Source organism: Desmodus rotundus, chromosome 8 (assembly GCF_022682495.2).
Source record: "Desmodus rotundus isolate HL8 chromosome 8, HLdesRot8A.1, whole genome shotgun sequence".
Lineage (NCBI taxonomy): Eukaryota > Metazoa > Chordata > Mammalia > Chiroptera > Phyllostomidae > Desmodus > Desmodus rotundus.
In genome coordinates, this window is record NC_071394.1 from 111,755,814 (window position 1) to 111,780,999 (window position 25,186).

The 25,186-nt window shown below is 45.1% G+C and overlaps 1 protein-coding gene across 2 annotated transcripts in view; it reads left to right on the top strand.

The window, feature by feature from the left end:
• Positions 1-540: 540 nt before the first annotated feature.
• The window catches only part of KAT2B (lysine acetyltransferase 2B), a 93,138-nt gene continuing 68,492 nt past the window's right edge, over positions 541-25,186 (top strand). Inside the window, exon 1 of one of the 2 annotated variants that reach the window (XM_024565806.3) lies at positions 541-1,312. In XM_024565806.3, the coding sequence (XP_024421574.2) occupies positions 1,013-1,312 (300 nt within the window). In that variant the 5' untranslated portion in view covers positions 541-1,012. The remainder of the gene's footprint in view (positions 1,313-25,186) is intronic. The other variant, XM_053929699.2, reaches the window with a different exon arrangement.

Below are 25,186 nucleotides of genomic sequence, written 5' to 3' on the forward strand. Positions count from 1 at the left end.
CCCTAACAAACTTTCTGTATTCAAACTTTTGCCACTGCGCATAGATTTCATTTTGACAGTGCTTTTAGACAACTGTTCTTTTAACAACTAGCATTTTAAAAAAAAATTACACAAAGTACTGATTAACAGTTTCTTTCTTCCTTTGGCAGATTGGGTCCAGTAATTGCTATAGAAAAAAAGCGCGTTCTTAATTTTTAAAAAAGTTGGACAAAAAAGTATTTAAAAAGAAACAGAAAACATCACGCCTTTATTTTGGCGAATTAGCAACAAAGAAAGGATTAGCATGGACGGGTACTTTTCAAAAATATTTTTTTTTTCCTCTGGCTCCCGCTAGGGTGAAGGAAGTTCTCGGTTCCGAGAGAGGATGGAACAAAGTGGAAGAACAAATGACTGGGAATCTCGCCCCCCTCCCCCTCCCCCCCAGCTCAGGAGTACGGGGGTCGGCTTTGGCGGAGATAGAGGCGGCCAGCAGGTGCCAGGGCTCCAGCTCCCGATCCCCCGCCCCCCATCCCTCAACCCCACCCGAGCTTGGCCTCGCCCCCTGGCGGGGGAGCGCTAGGTGTAGAGGCGCTGGGGTGGGGGGCGCCAACCCCGCCGGCGGCTGGAAGGAGGCCGAGGGAAGCCTCTGTGCTCCTGCATCGCCGGGAGGTTGGCAGCGCCTGCACGCACCCTCCGTTCGCAGCCCGGGGAACATGTCCGCGGCCCGGGCGCAGAGCGGAGCCCCGGGGAGGAGAGCCCGGGGAGGGCGTGTGCAGTGGCGGCGGCCGGGGAGCCGCTAGTCCCCTCCCTCCTAGGGGAGCAGCTGCCGCCGCCGCCACCATCAGCGCGGGCCGCGGCCGGAGCGAGCCGGGCGAGCGGCGCGGGGGAGGGCTGGGGCGGGGAGGGGGGTGGGCGCTGGGGGCGGGAGGGCGTGGGGGGAGGGTCTCGCTCTCCCAGAGACTAGAGCCCGGGAGGGAGACCCTGGCGGCTGCAGCGCCTGACACTCGGCACCTCCTGCGGTGCTGCGGGCGGCATGTCCGAGGCTGGCGGGGTCGGACCGGGCGGCGGGGCAGGGGCCGGGGCGGGGGCCGGGCTCGGGGCGCTGCCCCCACAGCCCCCCGCGCCGCCGCCGTTGCCGCCGCAGGGCTCCCCCTGCGCAGCCGCCGCCGGGGGCTCGGGCTCCTGCGGACCGGCGACGGCAGTGGCGGCAGCGGGCACGGCCGAAGGACCGGGAGGCGGCGGCTCGGCCCGAATCGCCGTGAAGAAGGCGCAACTGCGCTCCGCTCCGCGGGCCAAGAAACTGGAGAAACTCGGAGTGTACTCCGCCTGCAAGGTACTCGCTCGCCGCTCCCCGACCGCCAAAGGGGCTAGGGCCCAGCCCGCGGGACCCCCGCCCTCTCCCCTTCCCCCGCCCGCCCCCGCCTCCTGCCTCCCGCCTCCTGCCTCCCGCCTCCCGCCTGGGGCCGCTGCACCGCGGAAGTGCTGCTGTCGCCCGCGCCCAATTAGCTGCTTCTCGGACAGGAGTGCTGTCGGGTTGGAAGAAGGGGGATCACCGAGACCGAGTGTTTCACGCCTCCCTCTTGGAAGGAGTTGCCCATGTACCCGCGCTCCTGGGCTGTCCTGGGGCTTTGTTGCTTTGTAGGAGCTCGCCAGGGGCGCCTTCCAAAGAGTGGAACTGTGCTCACTGTGTGGCGAGCGCCCCAGGACCGAGGGAACATCTTTGGGGGGATCTGAAAGCCCCTTCTTCTCCTGTCCTTTCCCCGTGTCCCTTTGGGAGGAGCTGGGGGAGGGAGTGAGGATAAGAAAGGCTCCCGGGCTTCTGCGCTTTTCCGGAGGTAGACGGGGCGGATCGCACCCACTGGGAAGGTGGGCACAGCCCGAGGCGAGGGTCCTGGAGCTCCGGGCGCCCTCCGTTGAGGGCAGAGGCGCTGCAAGGCGCAGTGACAGCCCCGTCAGTGTTGCATTATTGTTTAGTTAAAACGCTGACCCGGTGGCTGGGGGTGTAAACAGGATTTGGCAAGGTGACAGCCCAGCGCGGCAGGCGCTATTGCTCAGTTTGAGGACACACATTTCTTGCCATTGCCTCTTCTTCCCAGCATTCAGAACCCCGTAGTCCCTCAGCTGCAGATCCAGCTGTGGGCGTCGTACTCCCGCGGTGGGAGGATTGCCCGAGGCCGCGGGGCAGCCTGGCCCAGCGCTGTCAGCAGCAGCTTTGTTTTGACAGGGTGACAGCTGAGGGGGGCGGGGACTTGGCCTTGTCAGCTCCCGCGGCCTGCGGCTGAGTCCGGGAAGAGACACCCTCACACACGCACACACCTCCCATGTATTCCTCTTGCTTGCTGCAAACAGGGTCAAGTTCCCAGGTTCCAGAGTCCCGTAACCGAGCTGCAGTGGCCACTTTTGAATTTTGCTGTAAAGATTATTAACCCTGATAGAACCTCTCTACCCAGTCCGGCTGTTTTTAGTAGTTTACGGGAGCTTCTCAACAGCAGTGGAATGTCTGTGTGTACCCTTTTCCCATGCCATTCACATCCTCATGGGTATGCTGACCACCTAACTGTGAACCCTATACTGGGCCAATAAATACTTGTTGAATGAATGTAGGATCTAGCCCAGCGCGTCTGAAACTTTAACGTGCATAGGAATCACCTGGGGTGCTGGTGAAATGGTTGATTCTAATTCAGTAAGTCTGGGGTGGGGCCGAGAGTTACCACAAACTCTCAGGTGATGTGGTGCTAGTCCACTGATACACTCCGAGTGGCAGGACCATAGGTCAGGCCTGGACAATACACGGGGTCTGGCGAAGTAACGCCCGCGTGAGTGTGGTTGGTAGGGTGATACTATGGATATAATAATTTATAGTTTTAATTTGAACATTTCACTTAAAATATCATATGGTATACTTGAGTGTGATATTGTTATGTTACAGAATCACATCCTTATGATTTTGTAAAAAAGTATTTTGTATTAAGCAGGGGCGTTATTTGTGCCGGACCCTGTATTATTTGTCCCTTTTGAATTCAGCCAAGAAAACTGAAACTGACACAATAATGCCACCTGGTTGGTGTTTCAGAGGCAGGAATGCAAAAAAGATAAAGTGGGGAGTGTGCTTCTAAGAAAGGTGAAGGGCCAGGAGTTGGTTATGAAGGGCATTAGACTAATTAAGAGCACCATCCAGAGCAAGGTCAGTTACTCAGTGGACTTGTTGTTTAGCAACCAGAGTTGGCCGTTGTAGGAACTGTGTCAGCTCAATGTTTCTGCCCTGGCTTTTTATTGGGTTACCATCATGAGCACTGTCTCTCCCTGTTGCCTGTTATTGCTTTAGTATCTGAAAACTTTTCCTGAAGTTTTGGTCCTGTCTGACATTATGTATGAGTATATGTGCCTTTCAGATTTCCAAGAGTGAGATGTGGCACCTTTCCTGAAGTTTGTGACTTGAGTCTTTCATGTTCATATTCACAACCAAACTTACAGGAAAGGAAAAACTCATTCATTCAACCAGTGTTTAAAGGGGTCCCAACTGGATGCCAGGTGTTGCGCTAGATGCCAGGGCTCTGACACCCAGATTCTGTCTTTCTGGAGCTACTGACTGTGTGTTTGTGTGCGCATGTGTCGGGGACCTGGGGACATGGGCCGTGAACCAGTTACAATGAAATTTTTTAAAAAACTGCTTTCTTAGAGTGGTGTTGGAACTCGTGGCAGGGCAATTCATGGGCTGGAACCGCCAGGGTAGGAATGGCTTCCTGGAGGAAGTGTCAGTGGGTGGTAAGGACTCTTGGCAGAGCAGGGTGGGGTGAAGCGAGGCTTCTTGTAGTGGAGAAACTGAAAGTAGTTATGAAAGCTTGGAGTTGTGCCAGCAGGAGCTAGTGCTCCATTGGCTGGGGCCACCAGGTTGGGGTGTGTGTGTGTGTGTGTGTGGCCCAGAGAGCGTTGGGGAATCCAGGAATCTTAACACCTCTGGAGTGACATGATCTCAGATTTGCTTTTGTTTTCTTTTTTTAACTACTTGATGGGGCATAAGGGGGTGTAAGAGCAGAATCAGTGGTTCTTTCGCAGCTTGTCTCTGTACTTTTGGTATTGACTGGCCCCTTGGCAAGTCAGAGAGGGCAGAGAGGTTAGAAAATGAGGAGGGACCCGGAAAGATACAAGGTACTTTGCTGGGGACTATTGAAAGAAAAACAGGTCCCAGACCTGATAAAAGGTCTGGCCTTTAAACTTCACAAGTGAAACAGAGAAAGAAGGGAGCTAGTTCACAGCCAGGGTGGTGTGCCACACCCTAGAGAGAACAAAAAAAAAAAAAAAAAAGAAAAGAAAAAAGAAACAAACAAACTTGTTTTGCAGGATCCAGCGTAGAGTTTTTGAGCTACGTTCTAGCAGGGGTTGCTTCAGAGTTACTTGGCTGGCGTGTGGCACATAGCCAGAAAGATCATTAAAAATGTAGGTCTGACTATGTATTGCTTCTGCTTAGGCCCCTTTAATTTCTCTTTACTGAGTCCCCAAGGCCCTGCATGGCCTGGCTGTTGCTATCTCTGGCCCCTTTTCAAGGTCATGCTTGCATGGTTCTCTCCTTTCTCAGGGCCTTTGCACATACTGTTCCCTGGTACTGAAGGTCTTCTCACCTTCTCAACTTTCCTTGCAAATCTCAGACTCCTTGCATTTCCTTTTTTTTATTTTAAAAGAGCAAGGGGAAGGAAGGGAGAGAGAGAAACATCCATGTGAGAAAGAAATGTCAATCCATGATGCCTCTTGTACGTGCCCTGACCCAGGTCTGAACTGGTAACCTAGGCATGTGCCCTGACCTGGAATTGAACTGGCGACCTTTCAGTTTGTGGGATGATGCCCAGCCAACTGAGCCACACCAGTCAAGGCTCCTTGCATTTCCTTTATTGCCTCGTCCAGCCTTCCCATTATAAGTTTTCTGAATTCCTCTGTATTTACTTTTCCTTCCTGGTGCTTTTTTAAAGGGGTTTTAATTGTATGATTATTTGATATGTGTTTGTTTCTCTGAATAGATTTTAAGTGAAGTGGTTATCGGCTGAATGAAACAACTAGAGAAGAAAACAGGAGAAATGATTAGCTGTTAGGCTAGCAGTAGTGACATTTTAACTTGACCGCTTCTCGATAATTTGTTTTGTTTCATGTAGGGCACGTCCAGGTATCTCATAGATGTCCATGGGACCATGTTTTTAGTGTTACAAAAGAAACCATAAGTGAATGTATGAGCCCAAACCCAAATCCTCTTGAATTAAAGTGTAATTTATCTACTAAAAAACGAAAGCCGTGAACTGACTCTTCTTAATGAAATAGTCCATTTATACTTGAGGAGGGGCAGTAGGATTTAGTGGCAAGACCATAGAGTTCAGAGTTCAAACTGACTAGTTCAAATTTAGGATATCCAGCTGTGTGACCTTGGACAAGGACTTCACCTCAGCCTCCATTTCTTTGTTTATAAAGTAGGAATAACTGCTACCCTCAAGGCTTAACAGTGAGGATTTAAAATGGGCTAATAGGTTTGAGTCAACCAGCAGGGTGTCTGGCCCCTGTGAGCTCCTTTTAAAGCAGCTCAGAGAGAATACACTTTTAACTCTGAAGTCAAAAAGAACATGGGACTTAGAGAGTCTCTAATTTTAGCTCTGCCTCTTGTGTGATCTTGGGCATAATTCAGTTTTTCTCTGAGCCTTGATCAGTTCATCTATAAAATGGGAGCCATAATTTCAACCTTGAAATTAAAAGAGAGAAGGCCCCCCAAAGTTCCTGGAGCCTAAAATTGCTGGGTTAATGCTGGCTAAATTGAATTGTCTGGTGTTTGACTCATTGTCTCAGAATCAGTGGCCACGAAGCATTTAAGGAAAACACAGTTGCTTCAATTTTTGGCAGAGTTCCATACCTAGAGAGTTACAAGGGCACAGGGCTATACAATTAGCCTTAATTTAAAAAAAACAATGCTTTATACTGGTGTCCAGCCTGCAGCCCAGAATGGCTGTGGACGCAGCCCAACACAAAATCATAAATTTACTCAAAACTTGTTTTTTGCTCATCAGCTTTTGTTAGTGCTTGTGTATTTCATGTGTGGCCCAAGACAACTCTTCTTCCAGTGTGGCCCAGAGATACCAAAGGTTGGTGACACTGACTGTATAATATGGAGAGCGTAGAGGTAGCCGTGTCCCCATGAGAGAAAAAGTGGCCTGTTGGCTGGGGGCTGGTGAACGGGGCACCAAAACAAGCCTCAAAGTTGGGGAGAGTCCCGACTCTTTGTTCTTGTCAGTCACTCCTTCAGAGAGCAAACTTCTTTTTCAGCTTGTCAACATCTAGAGCAGTGACTCTCCCCCAGGAGGTATTCTGCCCCTCCCAGGGGATATTTGGTCATTGTACTGGGGGGAGGGGAGTGCATCTGACCCCTAGGGATTAGAGGCCAGGGTTGTTGCTAAACATCCCATGATGCAAAGGACAGCCCCCTCACCCCCAAATAATTTTCTGGCCCCAAATGACAATAATGCCAAAGTTGAGAAGCCCTGCTTCAGAGGAAACTTGTTTTGCCCCGTAATATTAATACCATAAATACATTGGCAGCACAGGAAAGGTCAATGCCTTTAATGTTAATTTGAGTAAGACTCAAAATGTGAAATGCTTTGTCAATCTTGGGCATACTTTTTATCACCTTTACTGTGGTATATATTATAGATCATAAAACTCACTTAAGTGTGCAGTCAGTTGCTTTTGAGTAAATGCATACAGTTGCACATCCCTCACCATAGTCTAGTAAGAACTCTTCCATCTCCTGCAGTGGCTTTGTTGTTTTAAGGTGATATTTTGTATCAGTTGATTGTAGGTTTGCAAATGCAAGCAATTAAGAATATCTTTTCGGAGACTCTTCAGATAAGCAGTGTTGCTACAGCAAAGCACAAAACATGGAAGGGGTACATAAAATGCTTTAAAAAATCTGTGTTTGGCCACATAAGTCTATAGCATACCATTATTTCATGTGTGGTGACTTCTCTACAAGGAGGTATCGCGGCGCCAACACACACAGGAAAAATGTTTCATTTGGCAGGCGTGATACACAAAGTCTGAGAGAAATAGGACCAAATTTAATTCTGTTTGCTCATAAACTTTCAGGGAAGATGGAAATTCAAGCCTGCAAAGCCTTCAGATTGCAATTTGGAGTTTTATGTAACTGAGAAACTAGTTTATAGGGCAAAACACAAAATCTGCTGAGGACTGTTTTGTTTTAGGAAGCACATGCTTCCAAATAACATTTCGTGATGCAGTGCTGGTGGGTTTTTTGTTTCTTGTTACTGTTTTTTTTTTTTTTTTTCCCCACCACGAAGAAACCTAGTTACCTGTCCACACGGGCAGGACTTTATTCTGTGTCTGCGAGGTAAGTGCACAGGGTTGGACCTGTCGCGGGGAGTTGTGAGGGTAAACTACAGTTTCAAGGGAGGTACCGGGAACAATGGGAGCATCTGCTTCTCCGAGGAGAGATCTGGATACTTAGTGCAGTGCCGATAAGACCTGGATTTCCGAGGCTCAGTGGCTTCTGATTCAGTTCATTTGTCTCTGAATATAGACGGAGGTTGCTATTTAGGAACAGCCGCCAATGGTTTCCTACTCTTAATGGTTTCCTGCCCCTAATCCATTGCAAACCCGAAGGCACCTGTGGCAGAATTCGCAGGTGCGCCCACGACCTGGCTGCTTGGTGAAAACGGGGAGCATGTGCCCTTCTCTAGCGCCGAGTGCCCTTGGGCACCCGCTTAGCTGCCTGTGTTTCAGTTTCCTGTTTGGTGAAGTGGGAGTCAAGGTGCCATCTCATCGACTTACTGTGAAGATGACATCATTTAGCAGATGTGAAAGTTCTTGGAACACAGGCATTTCACAGACATCTATTTTATTTCGGTTTTAAAAACTCCATCCGTCTCAGCAGTTCGTGTTTTGCCAAAGTATAGGCCTCATCACTTGATTCTCCTACCTGGGGTTAAGAGAAAGGTATGGGAGGTCATTTTACCAGCAGGGAACCGAGGCGCAAAGAGGTGAAGCAACTTCCTCAAGCTGCAGTGGCTGCTCAGGGAAAAGTTAGCCCACCTGGGTTCTCTTTCCAGGGTAGTGTTTTGCATCTCTTCCCAAACTTTCTCATGGGGTAGAGGGGGTGATGTTCCTCCCAATGGTTTACAGAGAGGATTTCATTTGTTACAGGCATTCTGCTGCTCTCACTGATGTTTATGGTCCCCCTATTGAGAGGCATGTTCAAAGACTTTTCTAGTTCATTGAAGCCCTGCAGGCCATAAAACAAACAAAATAAGTGTTCTTTATGACTGGCCCAGGGCAGACAGATGCATACCCTTGATTGTTTTAGAGCTGACAGTCACGAGTGGTAACTGTGTTGGCCCAGTAGAATTTCCTGTAGGAAGGAAGGAAGGAAGGAAGGAAGATGAAAGAGGTCCCTACTCGGGTTGTGGAAGGTGCCAGGAGTGCCAGAGAGGTGAGGAAATGACTGTCCTGGATGCTTTAGACCCCAAACTGCTCTAAACAAGATGGCATGCATAGCAGTGTTTCAGCATGATCCCATGGAAGGTCACTTTTTAACTTTTAATTTTATTATCAGACAGTAAAGGGCTGAAATGAGAAGCACTGCATCTAGCCCCGTGAATTCTTACATATGTGTGCATCCATGCAACGGCCACCCAGAAAAAACTATAGAGCATCTCTAGCACCTCAGAGGGTTCCTTCGTGCCCCCTCCCCACCCCTGGTAACCTTTGTTCTGATATCATCACCAGAGATTAGTTTGCCTTTCTGAAACTTCCCCTAAATGGAACCACGTGCTATGGACTCTTTTGTGTCTGGCATCTGTCACTCAAGACGATGTCTGTGAGCTGCATCCGTAGTGTGGCATCTAGCAGCAGAGTGTAAAGACACATTTTTAAAACAAAAATAAGTTAAAAATTGCCAACCATTTTCAGGATGGAAGGCACTGGATATGGACAGCTTTATAAAATGGATTTTAGTTAGGTTTTTGAAAGAAAAGATGGGAATTCAAAATTCAGGGTCACTAGGAAGACACCACGAGGGCAGGAATGGGGACCAGAAATCAGGCAGGTATATTTTGCCAACAGAAGTAGCTAAGGATTGGCATGGAGGGGAGGTGGAATGCTGGGGAGGTGGATGTGGGGGCGGGGGTGGGGCCGGGATGTCACAGCTGGTGGAATGCCCAGACTGCAGAGTTCTTGTCCCCTGGTGTCTGTGTCGGTGAGTCCTTACTCTGCTGTCACCCATCCTAGTTCTGGAAGATGACCATAGTCACATCCTTTGTCCTTCCTGCCAGGCAGAACCATACGTGTTGGGACCTGTGATGGGGTTCCTAGAAGACTGGGCAGAACCTAGTATATGAAGCTCTGGTGGACATTGACACCTCTGTGACATTGACATGTGAAGCTCTGGTGGACGTTGACACCTCTGTGACATTGACAGCAATTCATCCTAGAAAACTTGTTTTAAAGTATAAGACAAACTTACTACTTAATGGAATCATATGGACCATCCACTTACAAGTTTTCCCATAATCGATACACTTAATGTGATTGGATTTTCATCTTTTTTACTTGTGCATGCATGCACACAGGGGTGTTACATATCTATTGTCATTTATTCACTTAACATTTTTTTCTATGGGCTGCTTTAGAAGATTTCTGCTCAGGTAGCTCCTATCTAAAGTCCTTATGACAATTCATCACCAAATGACAATGGAAATAGAATCGACTCCTTTATAATGTTGAACGGCTTCCGTCTCTGGCATCTAATTGTGCACGTTGGTACTCCCTGCACACTTTCCTTCTCCAGGTATTGGCGTGGCTTGTGGTCAAGTCTCATTTCAGTCCGTTCTCCAACGCCAGCTTTTCAGAGAAGCTTTCCCAACCAGTCCCCTGCCCTGCCCCAGGTCTAAAATAGCAGCATCTCATCACTGTATAATCTTACCTTGTTTTGCTTTTCTTTACTGCATTTAGCAATACTTGGAAGTCACATGTATATTTAAAATAATTTCTGGTCTGTTTCCTTTGTGACAGTAGAAGCTCCGTGAAGCAGGGGCTCTGGTTCATTCCATATGCCAGGTCCGTGGACCGTGCCTTGTGTATAGTAGGTACTCAGTACATAATTATTAATAGTAAGTAAATGGGTCCTTTCATATTCACCTGTGAGACTGGAGGGAAGAAAATCCTTTCTTAAAGATGAGGACACTGAGGCTCAGAGAGGTGGAGTGACTCACCCAAAGCGCGTGGTCAGCGGCAGGGTGGCCCTGGTAACGTCTGCTGACTCGGGGCTGAGTGTGGTTCCTGTGACCCTGCGACCTGGTGCACCTGACGACACGCAGTACTTGTCTCATGGCCTGGATTTCTGCCCTAAGATGGAGCAAGGAGAAGTCACATCCACTTTTAATCCTTCTCTAAGCAAATGATGTGACCACCTCTGCCCAGTGGTTCCTCTTCCTCAAATGAGAATTAAATTCTCACCAGGGTATCATGAGTATTGTACCACCAGAGAGTTAAAGCCTAGGACGTGAGAAAAAGGCCCTACAGTATAGTTGGAAAGTCAACATTATGTTAGTGAACTAGAAAAAATAAATCAGTGGCCTGTAAAGGCATGTTTTCTAACTATATTTTTTGTTGCTTTGCTGCCTGCTTTAACTAAAGGCTTTAATAGGTTTTCTTTAATTTGTTCTTCTGTTAGCATACAGAGACCCAGGCACACGGCTTATTATTTTGTTAATCAGGAGATAAATGTATTTATTTTGGGAAAAAAATGTGAAAAATGTCTCTAATGATCCACTTGGAGTGATACACCACCTTGCCTTAGGAGAAAGCTTTGCATAATCTCTTAAGCGACCTCAGGGGAAGACAGGGATACTTCCATTAATTCCACACTGTGCTTATCAGTCCCATTCATTGGGGACTGCTCTCAGCCTGTGCGACCTTCTGTGAGGCCTCTGTGGTATGCAGGAGATTCCAGAAGTGCAGGAGCGAGACCTGAGTACTGTCATAGCGCCTGATGGTGGCAGCTGTAATTTGCATCAGCTCTAACAAGCTGGTGTTGAAACTGGATGGCAGGGTGCCAAGGAAGCGAAGGTCAGCAGACTTTGAAATAGTGCAGTGAGTCATATAACCCAGGATTTGCACATACCCATAGGGCTACCTGACTCACCCCACCTCCAAGGAAACACGTTCGTGAGTGTTGGTTAGGGGCCCATGCCCAGCTCTGTCCGAGGTGTGTGGTGAGTGACAAAAGGAAGCCAAAGTCACTAGGATCTCCTCACCTTGCTCAGGAGACTGAATCAGAGGGAAAGAAAAATTAAAGTGGATAATCACGCATGAAGTCAATGGAGAGAGAAGCCATCATGAGCGGGGGCAGGTGGAAGGATAGGAGAGAGGCCCAGCCCAGGCAGAGCGAACTGTGCAAAACAAAGAAGCATAGCTGATGTGAGTAAAGACTTCAGAATGATTGAGATGTGGACCTGCGCAACAGATGGCCTGGGTGTGAATTCTGTGGCGCCGCCTTCTTGCTACGTGACCCTGGGGGAGATTACTTACCCTTTGTAAGCCTCAGATTTCATAGCTGTAAAATTGAGATTGTGGTGATGTCAGCTTTTTCCATTCATTCAACAAATTGTTATTTAATGTGCTAGGCGTTGATTTAGGGACTGGGGATACAGTGACAGATGTGTCCTTACTCTTGCAGAGCTTGCTTTCTGGTGGCAGAGGCAGACAGTAAGTACATAAGAAAATAACAGAAAGTGGTAAGTGCCACACAGAGAATGAAAACAGGGAAGTAAATGAGAGTGCCTGGGGGTTCCTTCAGATGTGTGCCTAGAAAGGTCTCTCTGTGGAGGGTGCAGGATCTGGGGCCTTCGTGAAGCCAAGGAGGAGGGTGTCAGGTGGGAGTGCAAACCAGAAATGGCTTGGTGAGTTCATGAGCTGCCAGGCAACCATTGTGGCTAGGTGAAGACAGGTGGGGGTGGGGTGGGGGGCAGACTAGGAGGAGAGATGGAAGAGGTAGGAGGTAGATGGGGGCCAGATTGCCGAAGTGTAATTTTCATGCCGTGAACTGATCTGATCTTTACTTCTGATCTGTTTGGACAAATGCGTATCAAGACACAAGACATTTCCATTGCCCTGGACAGCTCCTTCCTGCTCCTGGCCATTCGAATCCTTTGCCCTGAGAGGCAACCACTGAGCTAATCTGTGTCCCCCTAGGTAGTTTTGATATTCCAGATTTCAGATAAATATATATAAGTTGAACAATACATAAATGATGTCACATGGTACAATCCATACTCTTCTTCACTCAGCGTAGTATTTTTGAGGTACATCCACATTTTTGCGTGTATCAGTAGTTATTATTATTAATCTTTGCCGAGCAGTATCACACTGTATGGATGAACCACAGTTTGTTTGCCCATTCACCTGTTATGGACACCTGGGCTGTTTCCAATGGTTTCAGATTAGATTTGCATTTTTAAGGCATCACCTTTGGTTGGTCTGGGAAGGATAAAGTATTCTTATTATAAAGAAGACCAGTCAAAGAGTAGAAGGAGTAGAAAAAGAGAGTCAGGTGGAGTTATTATTGTAGTCTGGGTATAAGTGGGTAGTGATGCTTGCCTGAGGGTTAGCAATTGGAGGGAAGCAGATAGTTTGGGGCCATATTATGAGTGTAGCAGCAATGGAATTTGATCCATTCCATCCTAATCCATCCTAATCCATCATTGTTGGAGGGTGTTGTATGAATAAAAGACAGAAGTGAACCTAATACCGAATTTGTTGGCCTGAGCAACTGAACGGATGGTAGTTCCATTTGCCAAGATGGGCAAGACCAGGGGAGAAACAGGTTTGGGGTAGGTGGGAACCAGGAGTTCTTTCTGGGATGTGTTAAATTAGATGTGTCTCTCTGAGTAGTCAAGTGTTTTGATAAAATGAGATAATTTATTTAGCAGTTTGGAATAGTATCTGGAAGATTCTAAATGCTCAGGAAATGGTAGCTAACATCACACTTAAAAGCAGTGCTAAATCATAATTACTAAGCTTACAAAAGAGACTAGCCAAATGGGAGAAAAATGAAAAAAGAGTAAACAGGAATAGTGAGAAATAGGATCCAGTGGGTAAGGAAGAAATAAATCAGTTGGTAGAAGGTTTTGAATTTCAGGTAGAACATTTTGAACCGAATCCACTAGAGAATAATGTGTCTTTGCACTTTAAGAAGGAGGAGACACACACTATTTAGAGTGCTATTTAGAGTGCTAGCGAGGAGTTCTAGGTTTTGGCTCCTGGCTCCTTGGTCAGCTGGGTAAAGTCAGGCAAGCCACACCCTTTCTCCAGGCATTGAATTACTTATGGGATTGTGGGGAGGGGAAAGTAAGATGATGCAGGCTAAAATTGCCTTGGAAAGTATCAAACAAATGCTCAACAGTATTAAGTGGCTTTTTGGAGTTGTGTGATGGGTTAAACACTGGGTGCTAGGAACGGGGCTGGAAATGGGAATGACTTGCAAGTGGGGAGAAAGCTGTGTCTTTTAGCTGGTTTTTAAGGGCCTTCCCTGGAACCTTATGAGAATGAGGAAGGTATAAATCTGGGAGAGACCTTGAAAGAAGAATCAGATGGCTGAGGCTGAGGGCGTTGAGTGCAGACGAACTGAGCCTCAGGCGCTGGGAGAACATCGAGGCCAGTGAAGAGAACAGGATAGTTGAAAAAGGGGTGCTGGAGTTGAGGGCAGGCCCTACCGGGCAGATGTGCCAGAGGTAGGCAGTTGGGAATGTGGGATGACAGCTCTGTTTTGCAGGTTCGGCTGGTTATATGTGTTTGCAAGTCATCAGCCCAGATAATGACTGATACCAAGAGATCGTGAGCTGTCCAAGGAAGCAGCATATATGGCGCTGTTTATTTTGCTCATGTCGGTTGATTTGGTGCCAAAACAACATGCTGAAGAGTGAGAAATCCTGTCAGTCAGCTGGTTGTCTGGGCTGCTCCGTGCCAGCCAAGCAGTTTGACAGACTTTCCAGTGTGTTGAAGACTGAGCTGACTGCTTTGGCAAGTTCACCGATAGAGTCTTGAGTTGGATGTGTGTGTATTAAAAGAGATTCCAGGACTTGTCCTGGATTTAGAGTTCTGGGACACCAGTTCCTTCGCCCTCACGCAGGACCTCTTGAAGCCCTTTTGAGGGTGGTGCATGTTTGGGTTTGGTCCTGAAGAGGTGACTCAGATGTGATGAACAGTCTAGCCCACCCCTAGGACATTTGGTAGTGGAAGTCTTTGGAGTACATTCTGAGATAGTGTCTGAGTATCCTGGGTCCTTGATTCAAGCAGACCTGGTTATTTAGCATAAAGAGGACAGTTCCTTATTCAACTCCAACACAGGTACAAGGACTTCCTCCAGACGGGGATATCCTGATGGTTTTCTGTTACTCTGATATTAATCTTAGCATGGAAGGTAAGCTTTCAAATAGGGTGTTTATACCTGTTGTTCAAAATGGATTGATTAATTAATTAATTATTTTTTATCCTCACCTAAGGACATGTCCATTGACTCTAGAGAAAGAGGAAGGGAGGGAGAGAGAGAGAAACATTGATTGGTTACTTTTTGCAAGCCCCCCAACTGGGAACTGAACTCACAATCCAGGCATTGTACCCTGACCGGGAATCAAACCCACGACCTTTCAGTTTATGGGACGATGCTCCAACCAACTGAGCCATATCAGCCAGGGATATGCCTGGCTTGTTTTGCCCATTTCTTCATGACAAAACTCCATTATCGTTCTGTATCTTTGACTACTGTCTTCAATTTTTTGTTGTTGTTTTTTGTGGCTTTTCAGACCAAAATTGCACTTGTAATTAAGGTGTTCAGAGATACTTCTGCTACCGGATTACCTCATCCATGATCTTCTCTCCCCTTCTAGTTCTGTTTTCACTTTCAATTCCAGGCAGATTTGATCTTCTGAGCTAAGACCTCCTCCCCCACTCCCACTTTCTTCTTTTCACTTGTGCCAAAAGTTCCCAGATTTCTAAAATCCCAGTGTTAAGTCATAGCTTGATGGTGTCTGCTGGCCTTCCATGTACCACTGGGTGACCCAGAAGCTCGTCGCGTAGTGGAGAAGGAAAGAGGGCTTGTGTCTCGGAAAGCATTACTTAGCCATTTAAAGTGAAACTGTACATGGGAAGCTAATGTGGGGAGAGGAGAGTGGTACTCACACCCACATCCCTCAGACCATATTTTTCCCCTTCAGATCTTTGCTACTCATAGAGTTTCCTCACATGTGAACTCTTTGAGGAAATGCAGAATCTCAGGCCCCACCCTGAACCTGCTGAATCTGAATCTGCATGTCCACAAGATTTCCTAGGTGATTCCTGAGCAGGTTCAAGTTTGAGAAGCACGGCTGCAAATCACAAGAGCAGTATTCAGACTGTTTCCAAAGCAGTTCACCTGCAAATACAAAATTTATTGGGGTCACAGCTGCATACAGCAGACTCCAGGTGGTGTGGTGCTTTTAAAATAGGATTAGAATATTTTTTTTTTCCTAAGAAATATACGCACTCCATTAAGAGGAAAATTCAGACAGCTCACAGTGGCAGCCAATGAAAATGCAGACCCTCTTACCCCAATTCTTCCCATCCCCAGTCTCACTCCTCACCCCCTTTTAATCATTTCCAGAAATTGTTCGCCTCCTTCCCTCACCGTGTGCTGCAGCTTACATTGTATGCTGCGGTTCCAGGAGGGGAACTCGATTCACTGGGCAGAAATCCTCTTTAGATTCCAATTAAGGACGAGGGAATTTGTGACCGTGCTAGAAAGTTGGATGTCCAAGGTGCTGAGTGAGGGAGCCCAAAGGAACACCAGCAACATGGCCTTATTATTATTAGCAAGTTTTAATTGTTTCAAACTCGCCACTAATTTTAAAAACAGGGCAACCTACTTTATGACTCACTTATTCCTGTTATTTGCTCTTTCTCTCTTGCTGAGACAAACTCTGTCAGAGGAGGTGTGGCCACCTAGACACTGTAAGGTTTCCTTTTTAGATCAGGAAAGGACAGATAGAGACCCCCATGTGCTGGTCTTTTTTACTTTTTCTTTTTCTCCCCCCCCAATTCGATTAAGCTAATTAATTTGTGAGGAGAAATTAACCCTCAGTTTGGGGATGCACTTGGATGCCACTTTGCCGAAGACTCATTTGAAGTGATGATTAGTTGTTTGCAGTTCCTGCCTTTAAAACAGCAACAACAACTTTATGGAGTTATAATTTGTATGCCATAAAATTCCGATTTTAAGTGTATAATCTTATCTACTTAAAATCTTACTGTGGTTTTAAGGAAACTGACTGAGTTGTACAATTATCATCATCCAGCTTTACAAAGGTTTCTATCACCCCCTAAAGATCCTTGTGTCCATTCACGATCAGCCAGATTTGAATCCCCAGCCCCAGCCTGCTAATCTACTTTCTGTCTCTATAAATCTGCTTTTTCTGGACAGTGGTATAAATAGAATTATACAATATGTGGTCTGTTGGGACTGTCTTCTTATACTTAGCCTACTGTTTTGGAGGGTCATCCACTGTGGCACATATCAGCGTTTCATTGTTTTTTATTGCCAAGGGATACTCTCATGTAGGGACCTGCCACATTTTGTTTCTGCAGTCACCAGTTGATGGACATGTGGGTTCTTTCCACTGTTTTGCTGATGGGAATGATGTTGCCGTGGACATCTGTGTGCAGCCTTTGTGTGGGAATATGTTTCCACTCTTCTTGGCTTAGACACTAGGAGTAGGTTTGCTGGGGTCCTGTGGTGAATGTGTGTTGAACCTCAAAAAACATTTTTTTTAGTTGTGGCAAAAGATACACCACATAAAATTTAACTATTAACTCTCTTAACTATTTTCAACTGTACAGTTGAGTGGCATTAAGCAATTCACAATGTTGTGTAAGCATCACCCCATCTAGCCACAGAACTGTGTCCATCTTGCAACACTGAAATCCAGTGCCCATTTGGCAGGAACTTCCCATTTCTTTCCTCCCACTCCTGGCAACCACCGTTCTACTTTTCCCATCCTTTGACAATTTTATTTAAGTGGAATCATACAGTATTTCTCCTTTTGTGATGGGCTTATTTCACTTAGCGTAATGTCTTCAGGATTCATCTATGTTGTAGAGTGTGTCAGAATTTCCTCCCTTTTTAAGGCTGACTAGTATTCCACTGGATGCCTATCCTGCATTTTGTTCATCTGCTCATCTGATGGATACTTGGATCACTTCTGCCGCTGGTGGTTGTGAATAATGCTTCTGTGAACATGGCTGTACAAACACTCTTCAGGTTCCTGCTTTCAGCTCTTTTGGGTGTATAGCCAGAGTGGAATTTCTGGATCATATGGTAATTCTGTTCTTAATTTTTTGAGGAACATCCATACTATTTTCCATACTGGACCATTTTGCGTTCCCACCGATAGTGCACAAGGGTTTCCGTTTTTCCACATGCTCGCCAACACTTGTTTTCTGTGTTTTTGATAACAGCCATCTCAGTTGGTGGGAGGTGGTATCTTACTGTGGTTTTGGTTTGCATTTCCCTAACGATTAGTGATATTGAACATCTTTTCATGGGCCTGTTGGTCCTTTGTATATCTCTGCAGAAATGCCTGTTTGTCCTTTGCCCATTTTTTTTTAACTAGGTTGTTTATTTTTGTTGTTGTTGGAAAGCTGTAAGAGTTCTTTATGTATTCTGGATCTTAACCCCACATCAGATACTTGATTTGTAAATATTATCTCCTATTTTGTGGGTTGCTTTTTCACTCTGTTGATTGTATTCTTTGGTGCATACAAGTTTTAATTTTTGATTGTTCAGTTTATTTATTTTTTTTCCTTTGTTGCCTGTGATTTTGGTGGTGTATTTCAGGATTGCCAAATCCAATGTCATGAAGCTTTCCCCCTAAGGTTTCTTTTAAGGGTTTCATAGTTTTAGGTTTTATGTTTAAGGCTTTGATCCATTTGGAGTGAATTTTTGTGTGTGGTGTAAGGTTAGCATCTAGCAACTGGATTCTTTGGCCTGTAATTATCCAGTTTTTCCAGCATCAGTTGTTGAAAATACTCCTCCTTTCCCCACTGAGTGGCCTTGGCATCTTGTTGAAAATCATTTTTTTCCTAATTATCTTTTGCCCTATAAATGCCCTCTTTCAAGAGACTTTTCAGGGGAGTCCTAGGCTAAACGTCTGTAGAGGGCCAAAGAAAATCAGTCGACCACATAGGTGAAAGTTTATATTTGGGCTGTCTATTCTATTTCACTGGTCTATGTATAACTTTTAAAGAAACTGCCAAACCATTTTCTCAGGTGGCTGCACCATTTTACATCCCCTCCGACAACGTGTGGGGATTCCCCTTCCTTCATATCCTTGACAGCGTTGGTTATTACCTGCTCTTTTGATTACAGCTGTCCTCGTGGGTGTGAGGTTGTATCTCGTTATTATTTTGGTCCTTGACTTTGAAACACTCTGCCATTGTCCAATCTGGAGCAGAGATGTCATCTAATAGAGCGAGGACCACACACAGTCACAGGACCAGTTATCTGCCTACGCTCAGTTCCTCTGCAGAGCCGGCTGAATAAGCTCAGGCAAGTCTCTTAGCCTTTAGATCCTCAGAATCTTAGATCTTATGAATAGTGGGGAACAATGAATACCTTCCTCACACAAAGATTCAAGTGCTTTTCTTATTTTAGGTGCTTGGTAGATGTTGGATTCACAGTTTTACTCCATACATGTCCTGTCAGTGTGTTCTTGCTGTGGGACATCCCTGTCACTGGTTTAAGTTTTCCAGCAAATAATGACTTTCAAGTGTTTTAAGGATGAAAGAATCTTGCTAGACAGCTTGGCTGTCTCTCTGCAGTTCTGGATGTTTCCCAAATACCTTCACACCCATCTTACTCATCCACGTGGAGTGAACTGCGCGCACCCTTCTCCCTTGTCTGTGTCATCTGGGTCACGATCACTTGTTTATCCAGGTTAGCTTCCTTCTCACCATCCATCCTAGCTTCTGCATCCTATGACGACGTCGGTTACATTCTCTTGACCTCTAACCCTGGATCCTGTTGTCGCATAAACATTTTAATCCTAGCCCCATCAAAAGCTGTGTGGTGACCTTTCCTTTCACGGTTCTGCTCCATCTGCTGAGACTTGCTCTTGGGGGTGGTGAAGTCACCTGGGCAGCCTTCCCCTCCTTGTGCTTGGGCTGCTGGCTGCTGCAGTAATTGGCTTGGCTGCACACTCCCTCAAACACTGTCCTTTAGCTGGTACTTGTTAGAAGCTGCAAGGCCATTTCCCTTGGGATTTCCTGGAGATAGAAGCTGTCTTGCCTAATTAAGGAGAGACATGGGAAAGGTGTTTTGAAGGGAGCCCTCTTATCTTGAAGAACAGTGGCTGGCCCTGAACATATGGGAGGGAGATATGAAGGCCAAGGCAGAGGGCATGGTGGCAGCGACTTGGAACATTTGGCAGAAACTGCGTTGTTGGCAGTCAAAGGATAATGTTTGAGTGCTTTCTAAAGGACTTAGTATGTCTTCTTTAGTAAATTGGGCAGTAAGGCCCACGTGTACTAGCAATTTTGTGCGCTTAGGTTTCGAAGTGTCCTGTGATACGCATACACATGTAGGAAGTACTTTTCATAGCCTACCCCAAACCTTCTAAAGCAAGTGAGCAAAGCTGTCACAATGGGGTATAACTGTCGCCACGTAGAACCACTTAGGAACTGTTGGGACTATTCTATGCCTAAGCTGTTAGGGTCCATAGTGAAGACTTTGGTTTTGGGAGTGGATTTCTTTTAAACTCCAGGACAGCTGTGTCCAATAAGAATAAACTGTTGGCTACAAGTAACTTAACATTTTCAAGTAGCCAGATATATTAGTATCATAGGACCATCATAACAAATGATCACAAGTAGGGTGGATTAAGGAACAGAAAGTTTCTTTATTCACAGATATGGAGGCCAGAGGTCTGAAGTCTAGGTGTGGGCAGGGGCACACTCCCCCGAAGGCTCTGGGAGGAACCCTTCCTTGCCTTATCTCGGCATGCAGGGGCTCCTGGCAATGCTTGGTGTTCCTTGTAGCTGTATCATCGCTCCAGTGTCTGCCTCTGGCTGCACGTGGCTGCCTCACTGTGTCCCCGTCTCCCTCTCCTTTCACTTCTAAAGACACCAGTTACTGGTTTTAGGGCCCAGTCAAATCCAGAATAATTTCATCTCAAGAACCTCAAGTAATCCTATCACTTTCCAAACAAGGTCCCATTCTGAGATTCCAGATGGACGTGAACTTTGGGAGACCCTAGTCAGCCCACATTACCTAAAAAGTGAGAAAAATGATCAATTAAATTTCATTAATTTTATTGTCTTATTTAACCCAATTTCGAAATACCGTTGTAACATGTAATCACTGTAAAAGAATTTTTAATGACGTATTTTAACATTCTTTTTTGTGTGTGTGTGCTAAGTCTTTGAAATCCAGTGTGTATTTTACTCTCACATAGCAGGTCAGTGTGGACCTGCCACCTTTGAAAGACTTGCTATCTGCGTGCGGTTGGCTGCCGTGTGTCGGCCAACACAATCGGAGGGCTCTGTGTCTGGCGAAGCTTTGGTATTTCTCAGTGTCTTGCCCTGTATTTCCCCCCTCACTCTTTTCCTCTCTCCCTTCATCCTCCTCTTAGTCTTTAGGGAATTTTCTATTCACTTGGAAAAAGTCTCCGCTGTTCTGAACAAAACAAATTAAAGTCTACTTTGTGAAAATGGCTGGGATCCCAAGACTCAGGGGGAGAAGAACAAAGTTAGCCAGTTTTGCAAGAAAAGTCCTTTATTCAGTTACATTTTTGAGCATCAGTGTTTATTGCTGGTAGAATTCACCAAGCACTTCAATCACAAGTGGCTTACATAAGTGTGGTGAATATTGGGGATGTAACGTTTTTATACGGAGTGTGGGAGAAACAAGCCTTTATTATTACAAACCCTCCTGCCCTGAGCGTTGTGACCCCCCATTTATCTGCCCCCATGAACACTGCCATTATTCTCTGCCAAGTTAAGACAAGAAATTGCACAAATTTCTTTCTGGGCTGACGGCTGCATGTCTGTTGTAATAATGAAGTTAAACTTTATAAATCTTTAAAAAAATCTGTGTTGTCTCTCCAAGAATTGCAAGCTTGTTATTTTTTTGGCTTGAACCTCGGTGAGGAGGAGGGGGGCTTTATAAGCAGCCCCACAGGGAGGAAAGTTTTGGATCCTTGAATTCTTAAATGGGGTTTGGGATAAGATGTAGTTTCCACCACCCCTAGCCCCAGCTGATTTACGCTGAGCCTGTGTTACTGTGCTCGGAATTTTTCCCTCAGATGAGTCAGTGTTGAAGAAAATTAGCAGACAACCTGTGAGTATGAGTGTCCTAGAGAAGAATACGTAGTACAATCTGAATGTCCCTTCTCCTGCCCACTCTTGCCCCTACATGAGTACATATCTACCCACTTGCTTTGTATATCTACGTACATATATATTTAAATTGCTTATTCCTGTCTTTCTAAAAAACATAATCACACTATGCTAAATATTGTTCTGTAGCTTGCTTTTCTGCCATTCACAGGGACTTAGAGAGCTTCCATGTCAGTATAAATAGCCTTGTTCATTTTTTTATCATCACAGTGAAGACATTTTTTTTTTTTTTTCATTGCTTTCAGGGAGAGAGGGAGGGAGAAAGAGAAACATTGATGTGAGAGAGAAACATCTTTTGGCTTGGTCGCCTCCGGCACGTGCTTGGACCAGGCATTGTATGCACCCGGATCTGGGATTGAACCGCAACCTGGCAGGTTCCCTGACTGGGAATTGAACCTGAAACCTTTTGGTTACGGGACAATGCTCCAACCAACTGAGCAACACTAGCCAGGGCCAAATAGCCTTATTTTTGATAAAGGTGGCGTAATAGTCTGTGGTATCCATCTACATAATTTTCTTCTCTTACCGATCAAATCTTAGAGGACATTTTTCTTTTGCTCTGATAAATGGTATGCATATATCATTGAGCATGAGTGATTATTTCTGTAGGAGAGCTTCCTAGTGGTGTAGTGGGGCCAAAGGGCAGGCCATCCCAGTTTGGCTTCAGAAAGGCCATGCTGTGAGGAGCGTGTCCTCCCCGACACGGTGTGTGAGGGTGCCTGCTCCCTCAGATCTCGGTCAGTTTACGATAGCATCACTGTCAACCTTTTAATTTTTGCCAGTCTACTTAGCCTGAGGAAATATCCCACAGGGCTTTTGATTTTTCATTTCTCTATTACTATTTACTTTGATCATTTTGTATAGGTTTATTTTCCATTAGTATTTATTTTTCTTTGAATCACCTGAATTTGTCCTTTTTTTTTTCTTTCAGACTGTGCCCTTTTCTTACTGTCATAGATGACTTTTCTATATTCTGTTTAATACTTTGATATATATATTGTAAGGATATGTTCTCTCAACTGATCTGACTTGTAAAATGTATAGATTAATTTGAGAATTGATATCTTTACAATATACAGCCTTCCTATGAAGAACAATACTTATTTCTTCATTTATTCAGTCTTTAGTAGAAAGTTGTAGTTTTTCCTATATAGGTCATACTTATTTCCTTGAAGATTTAAGTATTTTATGACTCTTGCTATTAGGATTCCTTTTTCTGTTACATTTTTTAAGTGGTTATTGCCGACATGGAGGAAAACCTCTGAGTTTTAGGTGTTGGTATTGTATCTAAACCATTTATTGACTTCTTTGTTAGTGTAGGTAATCTCTAAGAATTGCCTGCCAATTTTTATATATTTTTTACACTTCTAGTACAATGTTGAATAGCGGACAAATTGATGGATTTCTTTTTTGTTGTTGTTGCCTTTAATGGGAATGATTTTTATGTCTGTTTAGTGTAATGTTTGTTTTCAAGTTAAGATAATTTCCTTCTATGACAAATTTGCTATTTAAAAAAAACTCAGAAATTGATGTTGAATTTTATAATAAGCTTTTTGTAATCAATTGCAATGTTTTTTTTACCCTTTAGTTTGTTCATGTAATTAATTTGTTTCAAAGGGTCTGCTTTTGCATTTCTGTAATAAACTGGGCCTTTCGAGTGACTTCCCATTACTATCACCTCGGGTGGGAATGGAGCTGATTTATTCTGTGAGGAGCATAACTGTTAGTTTGTTTAGTAAGTGCTGTGACCGATTTCATAGTGGCTGGGGCCACGGGGTAACCTCAAGCTACATTCAGTGGTTGCGTCATCTTCAAGTTCTTGCTTGCAAGTATTAACTCTCACAGGTCATCGTGACTTATAAAGCCCCTGTCCCCCACTCACCCTTCACCTAACAGGATGCTTCCTAGTATATTACCATTGACAACTCTATCATCTTAATCACGACTTCCATTCATGTAGCCCCTACCGACATTAGTTACTTAATGCTCCAACAGTCTTGGGAGATGGGCATTTTTATGCTCATTTTTTAGATTGGGAAGCTTGGAGAGGGGAAGTGATTTGCCCAGGGTTCACACAGTTAGTAAATGTTAGAGTTGGGATTTGAAACCACGTTTATATAACTGCGAGGCCTATCTTCTTGACCATGTCATGGATACTGTCACTTGCAGCCTTTCTTCCAACTTCCACCTAAGCTGAAACGTTTTGCTGACCACGAGTCTGCCTCTATTCCTTCTCCTGTTGCTGCTGTGGGTTGTCTGAGGGCAGGGTGTTGAGGGACAGTGGGAGAAGGGAACAGGCCCTTGCAGGTGTGCTCAGCAAGGACCCCTGTCCTCAAATCTCTCTTGCCCGTCTCTCCTGTGATAGAGGATAGTCTCCAACATCATATCTCCCTTACCCTCTGGCCCCTTGTCTCTGTGCCAGGCTCCTTTGCCCCTCTAGAGTCTGAGGAAGGCAGGATGTTCTGAAAGAACATTCTAGTTTTGCTGCAAGAAGACCCAGTCTCTTTCTACAAGGCTACCAGGGAAAATTTCTGGGAAATCTGTTTGCTAAGCAGAGCTTCCGGAGGATAGGTATACCTCAGCCTCTTTGATTCATTCAGGCCCAGAGTCTTGTCTTTTCTAGGCCAGTAGTTCTCAACCTTTTGTTTTTAACTTAGGTTAAAATTTTAAGATAAATACCATAACTAAGAAAGGCAAGGGTAATTTTATTTATAACATATTTGTTTATAGTGATAATTTTAGAATTTTAAATTACATATGTTCTTCTGTCCCATTTATAAAAATCCTAGAAAATTCCGACATGGGGAAAGAGTTATTACCTCCCTTTACCCCCTGCCTCTCCCCTCTGTCACGCTTCAGATGCGCCTTACTGGTCTTGTATCACATAAAAATGTTCTAGAGGAAGCAAGTGCCTACATGCATTTAACTGTACACGAGGTGGGTGGTAAGAGGTGTGTCCCGAAGCACGCACACGCTATGCTCTTCTGAAATGAACTATCCCACTTGAGGTTCCCCTCATCTGTTTAGATCTCCCTGGCATGCCTTGTTAACATGTTTTTTTTTTTTTAAATTGAAGTACCATTGGCTTCAAACATTGTGTTCAGGTGCATATTATGATTTGATATCTGTATACACTATAGCACGCTCACCACCCAAATTCTAGTTTCTATCCACCATCATGTACTTGACACCCTTTACTCACCCCTCTCCTCACCCTCTTCCCCTCTGCAAGCCACCAATCTGTTGTCCATATCTCTAAGTTTGTTTTTTTGTAGTACACATGAGTGAAATCAGACAATTTTTGTCCTTTTTCATCTGACTTATTTTGCTCAGCATAATGCCCTCAAGGTTCATCCATGTTGTTGTCAATGACGAGAGCTCATCTTTTCTTATGGCTGAGTGGTATTTCATTGTGTATGTGTGTGTGTGTGTGTGTGTGTGTGTATCATAACATATCTTTATTCATCAGTCAGTACACTGAGGTTATTTCTATATCTGGGCTGTTGTAAATAATGCTGCAGTGAACATAGGGGTGCACTGAATCTTTTTGAATTAGTGTTACCATATTCTTTGGAGAACCCAGAAATGGAAAGAACCAAAAGACAATGAATGAAATGGGAGAAGATATTGGCAAATGATATTTTTGATAAGGGCTAATATCCAAAATATATTAAAAAACACATACAGTGCAACAACAAGAAAAAAAAACCCAACCTGATTGAAAAATCACAGAGGATCT